Source organism: Micrasema longulum, unplaced genomic scaffold (genome assembly GCF_059751315.1).
Source record: "Micrasema longulum isolate JH-2025_06_02 unplaced genomic scaffold, ASM5975131v1 h1tg001591l, whole genome shotgun sequence".
Classification (NCBI taxonomy): Eukaryota; Metazoa; Arthropoda; class Insecta; order Trichoptera; family Brachycentridae; genus Micrasema; species Micrasema longulum.
This window is the reverse complement of record NW_028278773.1, coordinates 147,534-169,972: the sequence shown is the minus strand read 5'-3', so window position 1 is coordinate 169,972 and position 22,439 is coordinate 147,534. Positions and strand designations below refer to the sequence as shown.

At 35.1% G+C, this 22,439-nt stretch overlaps 1 protein-coding gene across 1 annotated transcript in view; it reads left to right on the top strand.

Annotated features, from left to right (window-relative positions):
* Positions 1–22,439, top strand: part of LOC148274761 (uncharacterized) — a 125,647-nt gene that overhangs the window by 51,647 nt on the left and 51,561 nt on the right. The window contains exons 2-7 of the mRNA XM_088236635.1: positions 6,121–6,225; positions 15,277–15,379; positions 16,785–16,978; positions 17,306–17,461; positions 18,176–18,377; positions 19,499–19,623. Coding sequence (XP_088092761.1) covers positions 6,121–6,225; positions 15,277–15,379; positions 16,785–16,978; positions 17,306–17,461; positions 18,176–18,377; positions 19,499–19,623 — 885 coding nt within the window. The remainder of the gene's footprint in view (positions 1–6,120; positions 6,226–15,276; positions 15,380–16,784; positions 16,979–17,305; positions 17,462–18,175; positions 18,378–19,498; positions 19,624–22,439) is intronic.

Sequence of the window (22,439 nt, the reverse complement as noted above, 5' to 3'; positions counted from 1 at the left end):
TTCAGCTTCACCCGAACCCGGTACATTTAACAAAAGAGGCGGATTTATCTCCACTCGATTTCCTTATTCAGATTTTTTGCATTCAAGTCGAAAGTCTATTTCACACACATAACTGTATTCTTCATCCGCCTGGACACATGAAGAAATTCGATTTCTGTACTATTAATGTGTTTTCTCGATCGATAAAAATATGTGGTTTTTTTTTAATATTTAAAAAAAGGTTATTCGATGTATAGATTTTGCGCATCACTAATTAAAATACATATGGAATATAAACACGATGACAGATAACAGATGAGATGTCATTAGACACACGTCTAATGGTCTAATATGGACGATGACGGATTCACGTTTGTGTATATGTTCATTTTCATTTTATGTCACGGGTTTATTTGATCACAATTAAGTATACCGTCATTTTATCACAGGGTAAAGCTAGGGTTTCCTAGGACAGCGGTGCCCGTATTTTAACGGCCGTAGTAAACGGTGATGCGGTGGATAACCGTCGTAACGGTGGCTAGAGTGTGGTTTCCTAGGAAAACGGTGTTATCAACACTATTTAACACGTAAAATATATTTATTTATTTATTTCGACGGCTTACGCCCTTGACTAAGTATAAAATAATATTGAAAAACAATTATAATAAAACAAAACACCTGTAAACATATAGAAAATATAGATACATGAAATAAAATCAGCACAAAATAAGGAAATAATAAAGAAAAATTAAATAAGAAATTATAACATAGGTATGCAGCAAATTAACAATAAATAAAGGTGAACATCTCTGTAGTGATATAAATAATAATATACCTACTCCCCCTTGGGATAAAACCCAGAATTGTGTGTGTATAAATATGTAAATATATATACACATACCAAAAATAATATTGTGTAAACAAGATCTGGTCAAAAATTAAGTAAAAATAAAAAATTGTAGAGTCATCTGCAGGCGATTACTAGTAATTAATTTAACTCGGATAGAGTCTTAGCTACATAAATAAAGTAATTTGCTTTAATACTTAACCTCAATATCAAATACATAGATGGCGCTCCAAACGCGCTAGCGAAAGCTTTCCTTGTTTCATGACATATATACAAAAACCAAAAATGTCACCGATATGGATATTCGCTAATAAGCGGAATGGGGAATGTTGTAGAATTCTACATAAAAGTGGCCACTTGAACCCAACCTATGACAGGTCATAAGCCCTGTAAACGCTCGAATATCCATAATCTTGAAACAAAAATTCTACCCATCTCTGTAGTGATATAAATAATAATAAATAAAGGGTTTAAATATAAATATTATTGAAGTAACAGAGGCGATGTATCATAGCTAGGAAAAAGACAATAGATCCTGTTTACTGCATTCGAAAATAAAATAGGGACGAGTTTGAGTTTGGGTATCGTCTATTGTCTTGTCAACCTTAATAATAAGTTAAGGAATGCTATCTTTGTTTACTTTTTTATATTTTACTTTTTGTGCTGTTACATGTTCACTTAATTGCCATACTTACTAGTTCTAGTTGCTCAATGTATTATTATTGCGTTTCTTAAAATTATTTTTTATTATTAACTTTTTAAAATCATTCTTATGTTGTTGAAATTCCATTTGTCGATGCGTTTTGAAGCTGCAAGACTTTTTGTGATGTTAGCTATCATATTATGTAAATGTTTTCAACTATCAAATATCTGAATTTAGTGAATGGGGTCTAGAATTTCAACCGTCCATGCGCTCAGTAGCTGCGAGACTTGTTGTTATCTAAATTCTAATTTTATAAATCTGCTTTTTATTTCGTTTTTTAAAGTATCCCTTAAACTCTAAACTTCATTGTCAAATAAAAAAATTAAAAATAAAAATGTAAATAGGGGCTATATTTCTTATTGTCCATGCGCTCTGTAGCTGCAAGACGTTCTGTTATCTAGCTCATATATATCATAATTGTAATATATTATAATTGGAGACGAGGAACTAGAATCTCAACCGTCTATGCGCTCTGTAGCTGCAAAACGTGCTGGGATATTTATTTATTGTACAGCGCCCTTGAGGTGATTTTCACAAAAATGGCGCTATATAAATTATCCAAACATTATTATTATTATTATAGCATAAACAGCAAAACAAGTATAATAACACTTGGTACATTTTTATAATTTAGAAAAGAAGCAATTAAAAAGTAACGATTTAATTTGTATAAAGATAAATTAAATAAATCTAAGTTTCCATGTTTGTTTGCTAACATGTGGAGCCGTGGACTAGGTGAGTATTTAGCATAGTTTGAACTGTGCAAATCAACAGCAAAATAAGTACTTTGTCTCGTCCCACGCTGTCTCACATAAAAATTTACACAATTTAAAAGTTCGGGAGTGTCAAGATCTTAAATATCATTTATATTTTTTCTGTGTAGATCAATTCCTCTAGATTGAGCATTTAAATCCGATATTCCTCCCGAGTGATAATAATATGTGTAGCGCCCTTAAGGTGATTTTTCACGAAAGTGGCACTATATAAATCAGACAAATTATCATTGTTATTTATGCTTTTGATTTTAACATCCTTGATTGGTATACATACGACGAAAGCATAAGACAGTGATTTTTCCCCCGTCAATCTCGCTTTATTTACGATCAGCTCAAGTGGACGCGTCACTTTTGATTGTTGAGATTAACAAATAAATTAGTATCAACTATCAACTCGTGTTCTGTAAAAAGTGTTATGGACGAAAGACACATATTATGGTCTATTTAGAGAATTAAATCTGTCGGGATTATAGTATTTTATTGGCATTTAACCCGTGAGTTTAGGTCGTGAGTCAGGATCAGGAGTCAGAATGGTCATAAAATTCGTAGCACACGCGAGAAACAAATTAATGCGGTCTTGTTGGTCAAAAGAACTGATCCGCTCTGCAATCAATTTTATTGTTATGAATAGTTTATATCTTTTTCTTCTTTTACCGCTTCTACCACCGGAGGTTGGCGACTATCGTTCTGAGTTCATCGCGATCCTGGTGTTATGTACTAACATAGTACGTATTGCATTTAGTAAGCCGGTGGTAGAAATTGCAATTCTCCACAGGATGAAAACCCGGAGTTCTGATGCATTTGGCACTTAACCACCTGGTAAAGCCTCTGGGACCAATATGAACATCTTACGACAACAACAACAACAAACCATCACGCCGTTTCCCCGTAGGGGTAGGCAGAGAGGATAGAACGCCATAACACTCTATCTTGGCATACAGACCTCGCTTCCTCTACATTCATACATCTTCTCATGCACGCACGCCGATTATTCCTACTTTTGACATGTCCATCTTCAAGTATTTGATGGACTTGATCGTGCCATGTCTTTCTCGGTCTTCCTCGTTTTCTGCATCCGTCAACATTTGCATCGTAGATCCTTTTAGCCGTTCTTTCGCTGTCCATTCGCTCTACATGTCCAAACCAACGCAGCACCCCTTTCTGAATTCTGTCAATAATGCATGTCTCAGCCTTACACACTTCACGAATCTCGAAATTTGTGCACCTATCATACATCGTTTTACCACACATTCGCCTGAGGGATCGCATTTCGACAGCATTCAACCTACTTTCATCATTATTTTTCCAATTCCATACTTCGCTCCCATACATTAGAGTTGGAACTAGAACTCCGCTGTGAACTGCTAGTTTAGCCTCCTGCGATAAACATTTGTTTGCCAAAGTAGATTTTAGTGCACCGTTCACCCTGTTTCCGGCACTCACCCTCCTTTCAATATCTTTATCGGCCTTTCCGTCCCTAGTAAACATACTTCCCAGGTACACAAATTCTTCTACCTGATTCAGAATATCTCCGTTCACGCTGATCTCACATTTAGTTATATTTTCATCCCCTTCAAAAACCATCACTTTCGATTTATCAACATTCAAAGCAAATCGCTTTTCTTGCATACCTCGTAGACTTTTGTTACCAAGAATTGAAGGTCTTCTTTGCTGCTAGCAAGAAGCACGGCATCATCCGCATACAGAAGACAGTTAACAGTTATACCATTCATTTTTGCTCCCATTCTTAAATCTTTCAGTTCTTTCACATCTTACGGAATGCATAAATCATGTATTTTAATAAAAGGGTCGTTTATAGAAAGCTCTTGAAAACCATATGCTTCAACGAGTGAGTGATATTATTTTGCGTAAATCTCAGGATGTAGCGTGGGAAGAATAAATGTACCTATTTTTTGTATCAAACCTACCCCTCCAAAAGACCAACACTTGTATTATATAAATCCATACGCAGTCCTTTGAGGATGAATTAGAAATGTAATCTCTCGTGGTTACTACGTCGCTCTGACGTAATACTTAGTTTACACTACATTGGCACATAACACTAGGCTAGTCTAATCAGCGTTGCTGCATCCGGTCTAAGATTTCCGAGCCGTGATGCTCTTTACCGTCCCATACCCCGCCTGCCCTCTATCTTTCCTTCCATGAGTTGAAGAAGGGTATACTCCTTACTGTGGAATATGTGACCAAATTATGGGGCTTTTCTTCCATTGACAGTCGTCAGTAACTCCCTCTCTTTGCTCATAATGCTTAAAACCGCTTCACTGGAGACACGATCAGTCCATGGCCCTATGGCATGGAATGCTCTCCCAGCAGAGGTGCGAGGCTGTGAAAGTGAAGTGATGTTTCGGAAAAAACTTAAAACCCACTTGTTCTCTAAATCATTTGAATAAATCCGTAGCACGTGACAACAAAATAAATTATTTTAATTGAATTGCAAATTTAAAAGCTTCAATTAAATTAACTTAACAATAGAATCTCCATGTAAAGCGCCCTTGAGGTATTTTATTACGAAAATGGCGCTATATAAGTTATCCATAATTAATGAGATTCGAAGCATTCTTCTGCGCATCTCTCTCAGCGTTGCCTAGTATGTAGGTGAAATAATTCAATTAGATGAATCTCACCCGCATAAATAAAGGTTTCAGCTCTTTAACTTCACAAACAACAACAGATGAAAGAATTGAAGGAATATAGATGTTCAAATATGGGCAAAATGGTGAATGTTACACAGTGTGTAAAGTGGCCACTTAAACCAGCCATTGACAGGTCATAAGCCCTGTAGATGCCTAGACTTCTATATTACATTTTCTTAAATGTTCTTCATCTCTGTTGTAATATGTTAGTATTTCAAACATTGTTTCTTAAGGACTATTTTTCTTTGAGATGGTACTTTTGACATTAGACCATAATTACTTTCATGCGTCATATTACAGGACATATAGCGCTCGACGCGGCCGTTTTTAGCACTATTAATTACTAGAACAATTCGGCCAGTTGACATTTAAATTGAATACCTAATATCGACTGAATTCATAGTGGTATTTTTTAATTAATTATGCATTAAAGTAATGGATAATATATCACGAAGTTAGATCGTTTGAGTTGATTTCATGGATGAGAGTTGTTGTATCACACAGAACCACAGAAAAATATTAATTTGTAGTATATATAACTTACATTATATTATGTACCTTCTATGTAGGTACAAAAATATGATATTTTTTTATAGCTTACCTGTAAATAAAATCACCATTCGCCACTGCCGTCTCTATATATACAGATGAATCGTCGTTCATAATCGAGGCACTGAACATGTTACGACCGGTCTCGTATTTTATGACGCGTTTGTATGATGTTAATTGAAATTAAATAAATAAAATAATAGATTTTCTGTATGTTTAATCCATGTAATATGTAATAATCGGAATTTTATCTACTGAGCCAACGGCGTTGTATCTGAGGATGAAAATAGATTAAAATAGAATTGATATTATAATAAATTATGTAAGTGTGGGTGGAATTTTAGTATAGAAGAATTATTTTTACAATATTAACATATTACAACAGAGATTGAAAACATTTTAGAGAAGGTAATATAGAAGTCTAGGCATCTACAGGGCTTATGACCTGTCATTGGCTGGTTTATTTACACTCTTTATCAAAATACAATTCCATACACGGCATTTGGTTTTCACCGAGTAAATTAAAATAAAATAATAAAAAAATATATTTTAAAAATTTGATGTGAAAGAGAATAATTTATGAACTTATATGATGGTATTTTTTGTTTTCAGGAACCGAGTACCTCCTTCCTGAGAGCAGCTCGCGCTGGTCAGCTGCAGGCGGTCAAGGAGCTGCTGGACACGCAGCAAGTCCGGGACATTAATACCTGCAACACGGTAAGTCACCGCTTCATTATCGTCATTCCCCCACTGAACCATTAGGCGCGTAGGGCACCGCATTGGCACACCGTTCGCAGCGTAGCTTGATCGTTTTTAATTTAAATTTTATATTTATTTTATTTTATTACGTTACTGGAACAAGTGGCATTCAATGTTCCAATCCGCCGGTTGCGAAATACTAATGTGCTGTTCCTCGATCAACACAGCACAAACTATGGCTCGCATGCACCAATGTCCCGATTGTGTCGTATTGTAAACTCGAGACAAGATCTGGACTTTTTTGGTGCAAGTCTTTATGGATTTAAAAAATCACTAAGATGGACCGGATCTTGTCTCGAGGTAGTAATTTTAATTTTTTTTGTCCTAGTTTTTATTTTATTTACTTGTATTTTTTTTTTATTATAAAAAAAAAGAAATATTTGCGTTCTTATAATTTACGCAATTTTGAGGGCCATTTTCAACGAGTTGTAAATAACTCACTATTAGAAAATGGAAATCAAGTTGGGGTAGAGTGGGATTCGACCCACGGACCTTTGATCCGTGAGTCCGAGACACTAGCCACGGGACCACAACCCGATTTTATTTTATTTGATTAGTACCTGTATTTATAATAAGAAATTTTATTTACCATCGTAAGAATGGACTGCATAAGTCCGCCAATTAAATTCAATTAAAAATAAATATTTGAAGCACTAACTTTGTGGTTATTCGTTATAATAACAAATAATTCATTATTTTTTTACTGATAATATTTCATTGATCCCAAAATTTCAAAATTTTCCTTCTTTTAAAAAACACGCACTATCCTGGATTCAAACTAAAGATATGAACTCTTTTTTTCTGTGATATATTTTGTTGCCTTTAATAATAAGGAATATTTTTAGATTTGTTACAACAGAGAGGGAAAACATTTTTGAGAATAAAATATGGGAGTCTAGGCATTTACAGGGCTTATCTGTCATTGGCTGGTTTAAGTAGCCACTCTCGAGTCTACTTCGCACCAACGAGTTATAAAGAATTCTCAGTACTCGTGTACTACCAAAAACCCTGGCAATACGCAAGACGAATCACAACATCTTTAACGAACTACTACAAACTGTTTCGATCTGATCATGAAATGTCAGGGGGAACTCACAAAAGTGATGCCTAGATCTTTAACCTTCGAAATCCGCATAAGATTCTGTCATTCATTCTAAAATGAAAAAAGCGTTTTACGGGCCCTGGTGAAAGACATAACTGATCATTTTGAAATATTGAATAATAATTTATTTCGTCTTCCCCATTCAGATACGTTTATTACATCCGCCCGAAGAGTACGAAAATCATCCAAAGTTTCAATCCTCAAAAAAAGCTTCAAGTCTTAAGCGAATAATAGAAAACGCGAATTGACTACAACTTTTTAAATATTGATAATAATAGAAAACAGCAATGGGCCCGGGTTGGATCCTTGGGGGACACCTGAGTATGGATGTAAAATTACGTAATTGTACCAAAAGGCGCGGTAAAATACCGTAATTTGGCACCCGACCGAGATGCCCGGAGAATCTTTGTGAACACCATATGCTCCAACTACGTAGCGGACATTCACCATTCTGCCTATGTTTGAACGTCCATATTTACTCAACTCTTCCATCTGTTGACTTTTGTGAAGTAAAATAGCTGAAACCTTTAGCATGGGGGTTACACAGTGTGTAAAGTGGCCACTTAAACCAGCCAATGACACTCATAAGCACTTTAGATAGGCATCTACATCTTCTTCTACAACTTCTATATTACCTTCATAAGCCCTGTAAATGCCTAGACTCCCATATTCCCTTCTCAAAAATGTTTTCCTTCTCCGTTGCAATAAATTTACATATGAACAATTACCTAGGGAGAAAATTCAGCCAGTCTGCAAGCATTTGGACATACTCAAAACATTGTTGACAACTCTAATCCCTTATTTTTCTTTTTTTCTACTGACTGATTTCAAATCTATTTTATTTTATTTAGGAAACCTACAGTTTACATATTTATAGTAAACAAACAGATATAGTGTATGAACTCAGAACCAATAACAGATTTAGTTTGCATTTAGTACATTGGCGGGCTTATTGCCAAATGGCGATTTCTTCCAACCAACCAATAAAATAATAGTTTTATTTTTATAATTCAAGTTTCAAAACATATTCAATAGAAAATAAATATTAAAAAGCTAAATATATGTAAAAATTGAAATAAACGTATTTGTTCATAAATTACAATAAATCAATACTATTACTCAATTGGAAAAATAGGAAAGGAGGAGAGATTAAGGAAGAGAAAGGAGATGTTTCTTCAGACGTGATTTAAACAGAGATACTGTAGTAGCATCTTTGATTGTGGACGGGAGATGATTCCATAGTCGAGCTGCATGGACACTATATGAGTTAGAGAAGAAAGAGGAATTGTGGATGGGTATTAAGAGAGTGTTTTGAGAATTGAAGAGAACCATGAACTGATAAGCGTTGAAATTTTTCACGCAGGTGTATATGAGCGTTAGGACTATGAAGTGCATTGAACAGAAGTGAGAGGGAGTGATAGTCTCTCCGCTGTCTAATTTTGAGCCTTTTCAATTGCCTACGATAATCATAAATGTGGCCATATTTCTTAAGACCAAAAATGTCATTATGCATGTATTCTGAAGTCGTTCAAGTTTAACGAGTTGCTCACAGCTTAAATCAGTCATGGAAACATCAGCGTAATCTAGAATGGAAATAGAATTTCCCATTTATTTCTTTTAACTGGATTTTTGGTAATACTAAAACTATATTTTCCGTCTAACCTCTTGACTCTGGATTCTGCCTCTTTTGGGTTTCTCTGCGATTGCCTTTAGTACTTTCATCTCTGACGTTCTGAGCAGTTATTTGGTTTTTCTATTTAGTTTTTCGTATTTTTTATTTTCTCTCTATCTATCCTCGCCTCTGTTGATTTGGTCTGTTACACGTTTGTATATCCGAATTATGTTTTCAATAATCATGTGTTTATTGTACTATACGACATTTCTTTGACATCCAGATGTTTACTAACTGAGATGGATATGTTCTCATCATCACTATGGCAGCTTTTGCATGGCATGTGATGTTAATGACCTTATCTCCCTTAGTAGATTCACCACTTTTTTATTCTTAAAAGCGTTTTTTATATATATTTATTCTGCTTGTGTAAGAAAAGGTTTTTGGCGTATATATTGTTGTACTATATTTAGTTATAAAGGTGCTAAACTTGCTTTGTTTCTTTGTTGTTCTCAATATGTGTTATTTTCTATATGTTAATATTATTTATGTCCCGAATTAAGTTGTTGTAACTCCTGGGAATGTAATTCAACGTATTATACTTGTAAAATACTTTGTGTTATATGATTTATAAATATATTAACTGACATTTAATACATTTTTGAAAATCGCAATCCTAAATATAGTGCGCCTCTATTGTTAGAAGAGCAGAGTTTGTCATTTGCAAAAACAATTGTGTATTAAAAAAAATGATAATTTTATGTTTTGGAACTCAACTATAAAAAATTCCTAAGTAGGTACCTTCTTAAATTCAATATTTGAATATTAATATTTTTTAGTTTAGAAATTCAAACACAAACAAGTAACTGAGTACCCACTTATCAATGAAAAGTATTTTCCCAAGCTAATAGCAGGCAAGCCAACGTTCGGGCGGGACAACGTCTGTCGGGTCCGCTAGTATATTATATAATTCTTCTGTACGCGTGATGAATTATTAATATTCATATATTTAATTTAAGTAGGGACCTACCTAGGTACTTTTTATGGTTGAATTCAAATACATAAAATAATTGATTTTTAAATATAGAATTCTTTTTGCAAATGTCGAACTCTGCTCTTCTAGCATAAGAGGTGCACTTCGCGTAGGAATGCGATTTAAAAAAATGTATTAAATGTCAGTTAATATTATTTTATCATTACTGAAAATCCATAAAAGAAATGAATGGGTAGAAATTATAAGGAATTTAAGGAAAGAATCTGATTGAGATCCACAAAAAGCGAATGTTGTTTGTAAACATTGAAAAAAAAACTTTTTTTTTATATGCGTTCTTGTCGAATACGACCCTGGTAGGTCGATGAATAAAAGATTTATGCTCATAACTTTTTTTTTTACTGATTTAGATTTAAAATTTTAAGATTTACGAACATCGCAGCGCAAAGCTCCTTATTATGCAACAAACCGCACGCAAATCGGTTAAGACGTTTAGAATCAGTTCAGTGACATCACACGTACAGAAGAATTATATATATGAAGATATCCAATCTTAGAGACATGTACCTCTTTACCTCAATGCCATAGAATTTGCCGGAAACTGGTGCTTCAATTGCCATTGGAATAAATTTATCTGGACCATAATGTTTGATCTATTTCCACGCTCGACTCGTCGATGGTTACTAGTCAACCTTTACCCGGCAGTTCAGCGAGTGATTTTCTCTCACGTTTCACAAAAGTCAAGTTTAAACCGTGCACTGTCCATTAGCTGGCACTTAAAATTCTTTGGCTGGCTCCAAATGAATTGAGTTACACTTGAACTGAAGATTTATCAAAATAGAAACATATTTGAGATGTATTGATGTTTCAATGTATATTTTAATTTATATTTTTTTTATTGAGTCTTTATTCAATAAAATACACATGTTTTTACAATATTAACTATACCATCACGCCATTTCCCCCTAGGGATAGGCAGAAATATTGGACCGACACACACGTCTATCCTGGCATACACCTTGTCATACATGCCTGCTTTTGACATGACCAGACTTAAAATTTTGGTTTATCTGATCATGCCACGTCTTCCTTGGTCGTCCTCGTCCCACGTTACTATTCTTTCGTCATCCATTCGTTCTATATGACCAACCCATCTCAGAGACCCTTTCTTAATCTTATCAATTATACCTGACTGAGATTAACACTCGCCTGATTTCATCATTCTGTCATACATTGATTTCGCACACATTCGTCTAAGCGATCGCATTTCGACCGCGTTCGTTTGGCTTTTATCCCCTCCTCTGCCAGTTCTATGTTTCAATTCCATACATAACCTACCTCCGAAACCGAAATCAATACGTTACACTTGGCTTGTTTTCATCATTTTTTTTAGTACTTACTCAGGTGTAGAGATGATAAGCGGTAAAATAACCCGGTATTTTACGGTAATTTTACCAGATTTTGGTAAAATACGGTATTTTACGGTAATTTTCCAGATTTCGGTAAAATACGGTATTTTACCAGATTTTGGCAAAAAATATGATATTTTACGGTAATTTTCCAGATTTCGGTTAAATACGGTATTTTACCAGATTTTGGCAAAATACGGTATTTTGCAGTAATTTTCCATATTTCGGTAGAATACGGTATTTTACCAGATTTTGGCGAAAATATGATATTTTACGGTAATTTTCCAGATTTCGGTTAAATACGGTATTTTACCAGATTTTGGCAAAATACGGTGTTTTGCAGTAATTTTCCAGATTTCGGTAGAATACGGTATTTTACCAGATTTTGGCAAAAATACGGTATTTTACGGTAATTTTCCAGATTTCGGTAAAACACGGTATTTTACCAGATTTTCGCAAAAATACGGTATTTTACGGTAATTTTCCAGATTTCGGTAAAATACGGTATTTTACCAGATTTTGTCAAAATACGGTAATTTTCGGTAAAAAACGAATATGACGTACTAATTTTTATTTTTCGAAGATATAACGAATACGAGTACCTTTATTTTAGGACACGTTACATGACAGTGAACACCAGGTTTAGATCCATCAGGTGGTTGTCGAGATTTATTATAAGTATGAGACGTTCAAGGCCATTCGGTATGTAATTTTTTTGTTAAAAAATGTTGAAATGTTTTGAAACTTAACAGGATCATTGGGCATAGATAGGGTCTTTAGTAAAACCTTAAGTTTGTGACCTCGAACGCCCACCGCTCATGCAGGCATTTTGAAAGAAAAAAAACAGTTTTTTGCGTATAACTATGTCCCTATAGAAAAAAATATACGAAAGTCTAAGAAAATAAAATTAGCTTAAAAATCGTAATATTTTTTTTTCTTCGGACCAACACTTTCTAAGATACACGTTTGAACATCAAATACGTTTTATCAAATTAGCGGAAAAGCGGTATTTGCACCAACTTTTTACTATTTTTTTTTTTACAATACACATAAGAGGTAAAACAGAGTATTCAAAAAATAAAGCATAATTACATAGCAATGAAATACATATTAAAAGTAAAAATAGTAAACGAAAAATCCCACAAAGGCATGGCCTGTTCGTGGGTATACAAGAAAATGTTGATGAATTTTTGCTCCTATAATAAATAATGTACAGTTATAATATTTTTGTGTAACGTAAGAAAGAGAAAATAAAATATTCTGTATAAGATTATATGGTATTTTTTTATAGTAATTAAAAAAGGAAAGAAAAGTATAAAAAAAAAAACATAAAAATATTCCTTATTATTAAAGGGCAACAAAATATATCATAGAAAAAAAGAGTTCATATCTTTAGTTTGAATCCAGGATAGTGCGTGTTTTTTAAAAGAAGGTTTGGGATCAATGAAATATTATCAGTAAAAAATAATTAAACAATTTTGGGCCTATAAAATATGCATGTCTCTGTGCAAGTCTCGTTTTACAATGTGGTATTTCTAACACACGATTCCTTCTTTGACTTGATCTATTTGAATTACTTGTAAATAAATTTTGGTTCTTTAATGTATATTTTAAACATTGGAAACAATATATTTGTCTTAGGTCTAAAAGTTTAGCTTCTAGAGGGAAAAGTGCGATTTTTGTGAAGCATTATTTTTAATATATTTTTTTTAACTGTTTATTATTGATAGTTGACCAATCTAAAGTCATCATCATCGTCATCATCCCATGTCCGCTACCTAGTTGGAGCATATGGTGTTCACAAAGATTCTCCGGGCATCTCGGTCGGCTGTTAAATTACGGTATTTTACCGCGCCTTTTTGTAAAATTACGTAGTTTTACATCCATACTCAGGTGTTCCCCAAGGATCCGACCCGGGCCCATTGCTGTTTTCTATTTTTATCAATGGTATTCAAAAAGTTGTAGTCAATTCGCGTTTTTTATTATTCGCTTAAGACTTGAAGCTTTTCTTGAGGGTTGAAACTTTGGATGATTTTCGTACTCTTCAGGCGGATATAATAAACGTATCTGAATGGGGAGACGAAATGAATAATTGTTCAATATTTCAAAATGATCAGTTATGTCTTTCACCGGGGCCCATAAAACGCTTTTTCCATTTTAGAATGAATGACCAGAATCTTATGCGGATTTCGAAGGTTAAAAATCTAGTTTGTAGTAGTTTGTTGAAGATTTTAGGATTCGTCTTGCGTATTTATTTATTTATTTATATACGGCATTTCTGCCATTTACATATATGTGGTATAAAGAGTGCTTAAAAATAAAAAAATAAAAAAATAAAAAAATCGAGTATGATACATAAAAATAATCGTACTGTACACATTATTTATTTATTTATTTATTAACGGACATTGTCCATGTATACAATTTATAAGGTTTAAATATTACAATAAAAGAATAGTTTAAAACATTTTAAAAAAAAGAAAGAAGCATTGACAAACATAAGGGACATCGAGACAAGATCTGGACTATTTATTTAGTGCTCGTTTAAATCGTTGTAAACTTAAACCAAAAAAGTCCAGATCTTGTCTTGAGTTAACAATACGACAAAGGCGGGTCATTGGAGAATTTAGGCCATAGTTTGTTCTATGCTGATCGATGAACAGTACTTCATTGTTTCTCAATCTACGGGTCGGAATATTGAATTTTACTTGTCCCAGTAATGATGGAACATCGATTATACCATTTAGTATGCCGAACATATAAATGGAGTCAATATTAGTTCTACGTTTTTGTAGACTAGAAATATTTAACATTGACTCTATTTCAGCATAAGAATAATTATCTCTCTCTAGTCCAAGCATCCACGCTATTTTTCGAAGCAAGCGATGTTGGACTGATTCAATGTGATTTATGCGATTGACATAGAATGGAGACCAGACCACTGAGGCATATTCAAGAAGAGGGCGAACAGTTGAGCAATAAAGAGTTTTGATTGTACGGACATGAGTAAAATCAGAGGATATTCTGTTAATGAAGCCAAGTAATTTCAGTGATTTATTTACTGTATTATCTATATGCTCGTTGTATGTCAGTTTATAGTCCAAAACAACTCCTAAATCTCTGATGGACTTGACTACATCAATTTTGGAGTTTTCTAATAGGTACTCGAAGGAAATTGGTTGTTTTGTTCTATGAAATGACATTATTTTGCATTTTTTAATATTTAGTTCTAATTTATTGACTTATAAATAACTTGAAATATATACATATTTTAAAGAAATTATACAATAACAAAATACATTAATCAATCAAATTATTACTATTCCAACCCAATCTCCTGAAGATGATTTGCTCTTTTTGATAAAAATATGTTGGTCACTTTATTTTTTAAGTTAGGCAGAAATAAACTAAATATATCAAAATGTGATGCATATTCATTCCCGGTATTCTGTAATCTAACAATAGGTGAGTTATATTGAGCTACCGTTTGACAATTTTGACAGTAAAATATTGTAGATGTTCTGCTTAACCTAGGTGGTACATAGAATAAAATCAACTTCAGTAGATCAGGGGTATCAAACATCGGTTTTATTATTTTATATAAAGTCGAAAGATCGGTCGATGTTCTTCGTTCTTGCAATTTAGTTAATTTAAGAGAGTCTAGTATTGCCAGGGTTTTTTTTACGTTTTTTTATATTGTTATTATTATGTTAACTTTGTTAAATAGCTAATCTTAGGCATGTTTCACATTTTGTAAAATGTTTCCCTGGGCACGGGACACCCCAGTTTATTATTTATATACCCAGGACATTATTCAATATTTAAAAAAAATACAAACAATGTAAAAGTAAAAAAGTATAAATAAATAAATAATAAACGGTTATTTTTTTTACAGAATGGCTTGAATGCCTTGCATTTGGCTGCCAAGGATGGCCACGTGGAGGTGGTGAAGGAACTCCTCGCCAGAGGAGCTCTGGTAGATGCAGCCACCAAGAAAGGTAACCCCATTTTTTTGGTACATTGTATTTAGTAATGTATAGAAAACTAAAATGAGGAACTTCAGCCCTACGGGAAATTGGATACAAAAAATGTTTTCTTGCGCGCGTAAAAATTAAAGCATTAAATTGTACAGCAAAGTTTCTTGAAAATGTACGAAAAAAATAAATAAATATATTTTAATAAAAACGCACTACTTCGATTGACGTCACTGGTTCATACGAACCAACCAATGATGTGAGAGCTGTGAAGGATATCCGGTTAGCTTACTGTAAACGAACCAATAGGAAGAACAACCTCTGACGTCACACGCGGAGTTATTTCAGACATACAAAACTTTAAAAAATGATCATACAATATGTAAAAAAAATATATTTTTTTGTCTTAGTTTATTTATTTGACACTTTATATACATATACAATAAATATACATATAAGGGCGGGCATATTGCCTTAAGGCAATTTATCCCTACCTACCCAAACCGTTCAGTTTGAGAAAATTAAAAATATATGGACACATTGAATCTTACAATTTTATACAAAAATTAAAAACAAAGATTAACAAAATAAAAATATATGAAAAAAAATTAACACTATACTATGAAGAGAGGAGAGGGGATGGGAAGGAAAGAAGAAGGATAAAGGAACAATTTAAATATTTATATAGTGACATTTCAATCTTGACTTGAATGTAAATAAAGAAGGGGCGTCTCTAACATTAGTCGGTAGATTATTCCACAATCGAGCGGCTACTACTATGAAAGAGGAGGCAAGAAAATTAGAGCGATGACAGGGTATTAAAAGGGTTCTCTCGTTACTAGAACGAAGAGATAGTCCGTGTTGTGAAAGAGGTTGGATGAGCTCTCTCAGATAAACAGGCGAAGTGGGATTATTTAAAATACTGTGAAGAAGTGATAGGATGTGAATGTTTCTTCTATGCCTGATACTGAGCCAGTTTAGTTGCTTGCGATGCTCGGTTATGTAGTCAAATAGTCAATAGTTTAACAGTCTATTAACAATTTTTTTTTAAAAAGACGCTTAACTTCTTCATTGGCCTAAAATTTTTTTTTTGTTATAATTTCTGTTATTTTATTTTATTTAAAAAAATATGTTTTATGAGTTGCCTGCAGAGATTAGGGATGCTGGATCTATAGCATCGTTTCCTGAGATGCCGATGACTCTTGTTAAAAACAAACATCCATATGGATATAGAGTGTCATCTGAAAGCGTCTAAATTTCATAACAATGTTTTGTGTTTAAAATTATTTTTATATATTTATTTTGTTTATTAGTTAAGGTATAACTAGATGTTCAAATTTTATTAAAATTAATACAATACAATACCCAGACACATTGGGCTTCTTTGACATCAATCGACCTAAATGTAAGAATATTCATGTGATTCCAGGCAACACCGCCCTACATATTGCGGCGCTGGCGGGCCAGGAAGCGGCGGCGCGCGCGCTGCTGGGCGCCGGGGCCGCGGCGGACGCGCAGAGCGGCGCGGGCTTCACGCCGCTGTACATGGCCGCGCAGGAGGGCCACGACTCCTGCGTGCGGCTGCTCATCGCCAACGGGGCCAGCCAGGCCCTGGCCACCGAGGTGAGTCCTGTCCCTGGCCATGCTCAGTCTTCCGCCGAGAGTCGACCGTGAGCTCGGTGGTCACGATCCTCGTCACCGTGGGCCCGACTCCGCGGAAGAAGAGATTAAAGCCAATTTTTTCTTGTTTTGGAACTGTCTTCATGTAATTCAATAAATGGGCCAATGTTGAGTCCAATGCACCGTTCGGTAAAAAGCAGAATTAAAAATACAAAACTACAAATTAAAAAAAAAAAAGAAATAGTGTAGGGAACTATTTGTGTCCCCTGTGGTACCCCTGTACAAATTCCAAAACTTTATTGACTGACCTTTCGATATGTCCTTGTCCAGGATGGCTTCACACCACTGGCGGTCGCCATGCAACAAGGTCACGATCGCGTGGTCGCCGAGTTGCTTGAGGCGGACACACGAGGGAAAGTCCGGTTACCAGCACTGCACATTGCGGCCAAGAAAGACGACGTCAAAGCCGCTACTCTACTGCTCGAGGTGAATATAAATATTATTATTATTAAATTACAGGCGTGCGGCTTTTGCTGGTGTGCCTAAATACAGGAAACATTTGCTGGAAATCTCGAAGATGTTGTGAGATGTGAGAATATATTTTTACTCCCGTAATAAGCCTCGCTGCTGCATTTAAAACAGAATGCAGTTTATCAGTTTGTTATTTTGGGAGATTTGCGTATATTCCATTGCAGTAATCTAGACACGAAACTTCATAAGCATTAACAAAAGCTTTAGTTGCGTCTGAGATGGGATAAACTAGCATTTACCGTTTTATTGACCTGAGAATGAACCCTTAGGAGCACATGGTGTCCATGAAGTTCTTCCAGGCATGTCTGTCGGCTGCCAGTTCCTGTGCATTCTCCTAAGTCAGGTTTGCGTCCCGTAGTTCTGACGGTCAGCAGTGGTCGTCCAGGACGTCGAGAACCTGATGCCTTGTAAAGTAGGCAAGCGTGGTTAAGGTCAAGAATCGTTACAATGTTCTAAACGAATTTGAATGGTCAGGAACAAATAAACATGAGTCTTGACGTATTAGGGGCGTGGCCGATGGAATGACCGTTTTTGCGGGAATTCAAAATTAAAAATATAAAAATATTTTTTATGCTACTAACAAGTAAAAATTAAAATTTTTTCATTTCATAGATTTTCATTAAAAATGTATAAAATTTTTTTTTTTTTCTAAATTATCTCCTTTTCCAGAACGACCACAATCCGGACGCGTGCAGCAAGTCGGGCTTCACGCCGCTGCACATCGCGGCGCACTACGGCAACACGGGCGTGGCGGGCGTGCTGCGCGCGCGCGGCGCGGACGTCAACCACGCCGCCAAGCACTCCATCACGCCGCTGCACGTCGCCTCCAAGTGGGGGCAGGCGGGCATGGTGGACATGCTCATCGACAATGGTGACTCCCCTTGTATTTCCCGTACTGGAAATTTGCATTTGCATTTGCTACTTACACATGAAATGTGATCCTATCCTGTTTTTCTAAGATCCAGCAGTATTTCTGCACTTTAAAACGACGCAACGCGGCATAGTTGAATTCAAATCGGGAGTTGCGTACTGAGCGACATCTATAAAGAAACTAATGGGTCAAAATGTAAAAATACACCTTTAAGAGTAGTTTAGTTGCCTTCTGTTAGATATGCAGTTTCTGGGCTATTCTGAATTTTATGATACAATAAACTGCAACATCAATTTTAATCAACATGATTAATTATTTACTCATCTTCACCATCATTCCTTGTTCGCTCCCTAGTTATAGCATATGGTATCCACAAAGAGCCTCCATGCATCTCTATCGGCTCCCAACTCCTTTGCGTCCTCCCAAGTCAGATTCTCGTCCCGAAGTTCTGACATAAACTGCCGACGTTCAGGACTTCGAGAACCTGATGCCTTGTAAAGTAGGCAAGCGTGGTTAAGGCTCTCAGGAGGCATCCGCAGCACATGGCCTAGCCAACCGTATCGCCCCCGCTTGATTACAGCTGTCACCGGAATTTGCTGTGTCCGTTCTCTTATTACTTCATTCCTCACAAAGTTAAACCATTATTATATTAATTTTTAAACCCATGCATGCGGAGTACCTATTTAGCTTATCTACGGCGACCTGAAGACCCTTGACTGAATCGTTAATTATAACCCCATCATCGGCATACTCTAGGTCGCAGAGTTTTTAGGAGGAGAAGATGGATATTCCTCGATCTAGTGGAATTGACTTTCTAAGGATGAAGTCCATAAGGATTCTAAAAAGGAACGGTGCAAGGATGCAACCTTGGCGAACTCCAATTAACAATAAAAAAAATCCCCTGAACTTCCTCTTTGTGTTGCTGTAAGTGAATTTATGTTCAAGAACTTTTGGCCTGATGTGAGTGAATTTATATTCGAGTTCTTTTGACCTCATGTGAGTGAATTTGTATTCGAGTACTTTTGACCTCATGTGAGTGAATTTATATTCGAGTACTCTCGACCTCATGTGAGTTTTGTTTCACAAATGCTCTCGTGAATTATGCAATTAATTGTGCGCAGGTGCTAACATTGGTGCGGTGACACGCGATGGGCTCACCCCCCTGCACTGTGCGGCCAGGTCGGGCCACACGGCCGTGGTGGCCAGACTCTTGCAGCAGGGAGCTGCCATCGCCTGCAAAACCAAGGTGAACTAATTTAATTCATCGACAGATGAATGGAGATTTAGCATTATTCACATTTTGAACATTCGAGGGCATGAGAAGCAAACTTAGGAATATCCCTTGAAGAAATTACTGAGATATTTGCGAAAAAAATTGTGGGATTTCTTATTTTATTATGCTTTACCGACTCAATGGAGAATGCTGAGTTTGCGGTGTCAAGTAGTATCATTGAAATCGGTTTCGCAAGATTTAGAGACGGTTTTGAATTACGCTATTATTTAGGTAGGTAGGTTTTTATGTACAGTTTTTGGTGAAGATTTATAAGTTTGCTTCTAATACCCTAATTTACTTGTAAACCTGTAAAGCTATTTAAACTAGTGATGACACGGACAGTGGTTTGGCTGGATACTGGATATTCGGTCTATTGTCTAACAACGACAACAACTACAAACCATCACGCCGTTTCTCCGTAGGGGTAGGCAGAGAGGATAGAACGCCATAACACTCTATCTTGGCATACAGACCTTGCTTCCTCTACATTCATACATCTTCTCATGCACGCACGCCGATTATTCCTACTATTGACATGTCCATCTTCAAGTATTTGATGGACTTGATCGTGCCATGTCTTTCTCGGTCTTCCTCGTTTTCTGCATCCATCAACATTTGCATCGTAGATCCTTTTAGCCGTTCTTTCGCTGTCCATTCGCTCTACATGTCCACCAAAGCAGCACCCCTTTCTTGATTCTGTCAATAATGCATGTCTCAGCCTTACACACTTCACGAATCTCGACATTTGTGCACCTATCATACATCGTTTTACCACACATTCGCCTGAGGGATCGCATTTCGACAGCATTCAACCAACTTTCATCATTATTTTTCCAATTCCATACTTCGCTCCCATACATTAAAGTCGGAACTAGAACTCCGTTGTGAACTGCTAGTTTAGCCTCCTGCGATAAACATTTGTCTAAATAAACTGAAAACACCCTGCTACTTGAATTTATTTATTTATTTATTTATATATCAACGGTTCAAAGAACCTTTTACAATAAAAAGTTTTACAGAAATAATCAGTGAACAATTCATTATGTAATATACAATATGAAATATAACTAAAATACTTAACTTCAATATCAATACATAGATGGCGCTCCAACTCGCTTGTGGATGGTTTCTCGATTATTAACATATATACAAAAATCAAAAATGTTACCTGTGTGGATATTCGCTAATAAGCGGAATGGGGAATGTTGTAGTACCTACTTAAAGTGGCCACTTAACCCAGCCAATGACAGGTCATAGGCCCTGTAAACGCTCGAATATCCATAATCCTGAATTTGAAAAAATTCTACCTCATCTCTGTAAGGATATAAATAAAAAATATAACTATATAATTCAACTAAATAATTAAAACTATACAAATTAGTAAATTTTTTAAATTTTTTTTAAACTGCAAAAAAGTTAAAAAAGAAACATACAAATATAAGATGACAAATAAAAGATAACAAATTGAAGTGAGAAAACCTTATGTTCTAAATATAAATATATCTAATTAAAATTGAGAATAATTTAACATAGTGAGGATAGTGAGATTACTGACTGCATAATAAATGTAAACAACGAATGTCTCGAGCAAGTAGAAGAATTTTTGTATCTGGGAAGCTCGTTTCAAGAGATGGAAGAGTAGAAAAAGATGTTGAAAGAAGAGTGAATGCGGGCAGCAAAATGAACGGAGCACTGAGCACAGTAATTTCTAATAAAAATATGTCAATCGAAGCTAAACTGGCAGTGCACAACGGAGTTTTAGTCCCAACACTTATGTATGGAAGTGAAACATGGAACTGGCAGAGGAAGGATGAAAGCCGAGTGAACGCGGTTGAAATGCGATCTCTTAGACGAATGTGTGGGAAATCAATGTATGACAGGGTTTCGAATGATGAAATCAGGCGAGAGTGTAAATCTGAGACAAGTATAATTGATAAGATTAAGAAAGGGTCTCTGAGATGGTTTGGTCACGTAGAACGAATGGACGACGAGAGAATGGTAAAACAAGTATATATGGCGAAAATGAACGGCAACGTTAGACGAGGACGACCGAGGAAGACGTGGCATGATCAGATAAACCAACATCTTAAGTCTGGTCATGTCAAAAGCAGACAGAACCGAAGGGCATGTATGACAAGATGTATTAATGTGGAAGAGGCTAGGATTGTATGCCAGGATAGACGTGTGTGGCGGTCCATTCTCTCTGCCTACCCCTACGGAGAAATGGCGTGACGGTAGTAGTAGTAGTAGTAGTTTAACATAAACATAAAGTGACTAGTATTTAGCTAGGTTATAATGAAAAAGAAAAATAATGCTACAATAAGATTTATTTATCTATTTTATTAACATAAATGGCAAATCTGCCTTAACAAATATTTATAATATTAACATATTTGGCTTAATATATTTTTTTTTTTTCATAAACATGAATATTAAAAACAAGATTTATAAAAAAAATATAAAAAAATCACTCCAAAATTTTTATAAATAATACGTTTTTTGGATCAATGTGAAAACTTAAATAATCTTAATAACAGCTTTATATTATCAGTTGGTTGGAAGAAGTTGGAATTTGGCAATGAATCCACAAATGTACAATTTATATATAAAGAAATAAACAAAAATACGTATCCAAAAGTTAAATTTATTAATATATTCTATCATATTTGATAACGTATCCAAAATAAAACAAGTTTATTGGATTGTAATTCTACTTTATTTTTTATAAAATATACAAAGGGTATATTGTGACGCGTTTCGTCTTGTTAGGACATTTTCAAACAAACTAA